We start from the raw sequence: 3,108 nt of genomic DNA, 5'->3' as shown, positions 1-3,108 counted from the left end.
GGCTCTCCTCCTCCTCCTCCTGGGTGAGTCGCTGCGTTGCCAGATTGTCGTACTTAGCCTCTTATGTTTCCCGATTTCCGACCCCAAAACTGTCTTCTTCACTACAATAACTACATTTATTTATAGTTACCGTTGAAAGGTTTAATTATTAGTGTCTTTTTGCTATAGTTAGGTGTCTAAAAACGGTAAATGCAACATTGGATACGATTATCTGGCAACGCTGGTGAGTCGTCTTCTTCAAGATGCGTTTATTTAAATCTTGCTCCCATATGCTTACACGTATCGGCGGGCTCCCACTACGACTATTTCCCAAGGCCACAGAGAAGATTAATCGGGTTTTTGCGCGTTTTTCACGTTCATGGTGCAGACATCGTGTATAACTATCACTAAGATCACAAAACACTCCATGGAAATCCTAGGAACTTCTACGAGAGGCTTTTCAGACCGACGAACTGAAGTACCGAGACGTTTAATTAAGAATACGGGCTTTGGAAAGATCTAAATAAAGGGTTAGGTTAGATTAGGTTATTTAGATCTTGGGCTTTGGTTCCTTTCACGAGACGTCCTGTGCCCCGCGTCCTGCTCATGGAGTTGGGAATCGGAGGCTCAAGCTCTGCGTTCTCCGACAATCGCGACAGAGATGATTAAGTTAAGTTTGGAGCATACGTTATAATTCCGCGTGGCCTCGGTGCTCATCTCCGTCTCATTGGCCCTTGAGCCTGTGGGGGAAAATGGTCTTTGCTATCACGGTTAGTAAGGCTCCAGATTTTTTAGGCCAGTGGGGGATCATTGCAGTTTCTTGGTGCTGGATGGTGAGGGTGTTGCGAAATCGAGTCACATACATATTTGCATAATTTCACTAGCTCTTGTTTACTGAGAAGGGAATGAAAGCCAATTGTGTGTGTGTGTGTGTGTGTGTGTGTGTGTGTGTGTGTGTGTGTGTGTGTGTGTGTGTGTGTGTGTGTGTGTGTGTGTGTGTGTGTGTGTGTGAGGAAACCGGAATGCTGGAGGTGTGAGAGGAAAGTTTGCATACGTTTCTTTGAGTCATGCAAAAGTTTTTCTCTTCTACACTCAGGCAATTCGTTCCATAAAGTCGCGCTAAAGGCAAGAAAATGACCCTCTGAAGTTACGGCTAACATTTTTTTCTTATTTCATTGGCAGGAAGTTATGCTTTTGAACTGCAACTCATATTTTCCTTTCTTTTCTTGTCTCTTTTCTTCAGGAGCCTGCACGGCCTTCCCTGACAGAGACCTGGATCGCTTCGTGCCCGGCAGACCCATTGAGAACGTGTTTCCTGGAATTCAGCCGTTCGGTGGCAGCGTCGTCTCTTCGCAAAGACCCCAAAGTCAGCCTACCCCACCCCCAGGCATCAACCAAAGACCCCAAATTGACCCCACCCCGCCCCCAGGCTTCAACCAAAGACCCCAAATTGACCCCACCCCGCCCCCAGGCTTCAACCAAAGACCCCAAATTGACCCCACTCCGCCCCCAGGCCACAACCAAAGACCCCAGACCAGGCCTTTCCCTCGTCCATCCCACCAGAGACCCCAGGTTGACCCCCGCCCACCCCCAGGCTTCAACCAAAGACCCCAAATTGACCCCACCCCGCCCCCAGGCTTCAACCAAAGACCCCAAATTGACCCCACTCCGCCCCCAGGCCACAACCAAAGACCCCAGACCAGGCCTTTCCCTCGTCCATCCCACCAGAGACCCCAGGTTGACCCCCGCCCACCTCCAGGCTTCAACCAAAGACCCCAAATTGACCCGACCCCGCCCCCAGGCCACAACCAAAGACCCCAGACCAGGCCTTTCCGTCGTCCATCCCACCAGAGACCACAGGTTGACCCCCGCCCACCCCTAGGCTTGAACCAAAGACCACAGACCAGGCCTTTCCGTCGTCCATCCCACCAGAGACCACAAGTTGACCCCCGCCCACCCCCAGGGTTCAACCAGAGACCCCAGACCAGACCTTTCCCTCGCCCACCCCACCAGAGACCTTAGGTTGACCCCACCTAACCCCCTACCCACTACCAAAGGCCCCACTAGAGACCTTTTGCTCGTCCTACCAACCGCCCCCTTCTCCCCGGTGCCTCCCATTGGCAACGTGCTCTTCCGGACGCTGCCCGCCTGCCTCCAGTGAAGCCCTTACTACCCAGCTGACGCCTAACACTTGGCTTCGTGGGTCTTTTAATAAGCGTCCCATGCTCCACTAGAGGCACCGCGACCCCAGGCACACAACACCTAACATGGCCATCGACCAAGGCAGACTTTTCCTTTTCTACAACTGGGCGGTGGACTTAAGTTGTTTGTGTCAGTCTGTCGTGTTTTTCGTAGCCAGTGTGCCTAATAAAGCTTTGTAGAACTGAGACCGTGTGTGGAGTGACCTTGTTGTGTATCAGAATAATGGCAGCACTACGGGGAACTTTATTGTTTGTGATGCCTTGTCATGTTATATACTGTTCATTTACAGCAAGCTAGTGGTAGTGCCTGTAGTCAAGTAGTAGTAGGGCCATAGAATTGGATTTTTTTTTATGTAGTAGTATGCATGTATCGATATCGATCGTCTTATATGATTATGTATATGATTGAAGAGGCTGACAGTATCTGTAACGAATTTCTTTGGGGGGCCCTCAAATAATTCAGGGGGTTTGGGGGGGGACCCCCCGGATCGACCCCCCCCTGGAGTAGTAGTAGTAGTAGTAGTAGTAGTAGTAGTAGTAGTAGTAGTAGTAGTAGTAGGAGGAGGAGGAGGAGGAGGAGGAGGAGGACGAGGAGGAGGAGGAGGAGGAGCGACGATCAGCAGACGACGGTGGAGGGGGCGGCGAACCACCACCACTGAAAACCCTGCTGCTACACCCATCAGAAAAGTTTTCTTTGTTATATAAGAAAACTTTTGTTACTTATCTTCCTCCTCCTCCTCTTACTACTACTACAGCCATCATTGTTAATTTGCTAGAAATGAACAGTGACAGCAAGATACAATCTTCTTAAAGCTCTTGCTACTTTTCCTCCTGCACCTCTTCCTTCCCCTCCTTCTCTTCCTCTTAATATACCATTACCCCATTAGTGTTAACCTGCTATATATGAACAGTAACAGGACAAGGCACC

General features: G+C 50.1%; 1 protein-coding gene across 1 annotated transcript; it reads left to right on the top strand.

The window, feature by feature from the left end:
* Positions 1-215: 215 nt before the first annotated feature.
* LOC127008020 (proline-rich protein 2-like) lies at positions 216-2,427 on the top strand. The gene is given in 1 exon segment (XM_050879554.1): positions 216-2,427. A coding segment is annotated over 1 exon segment (849 nt). The 5' UTR covers positions 216-1,167; the 3' UTR covers positions 2,017-2,427.
* Positions 2,428-3,108: the final 681 nt, after the last annotated feature.

The sequence above is a fragment of the Eriocheir sinensis genome, chromosome 36 (assembly GCF_024679095.1).
Source record: "Eriocheir sinensis breed Jianghai 21 chromosome 36, ASM2467909v1, whole genome shotgun sequence".
Taxonomy (NCBI): domain Eukaryota; kingdom Metazoa; phylum Arthropoda; class Malacostraca; order Decapoda; family Varunidae; genus Eriocheir; species Eriocheir sinensis.
The sequence above is the reverse complement of the archived record's forward strand: the minus strand, read 5'-3'. Positions and strand labels throughout refer to the sequence as shown.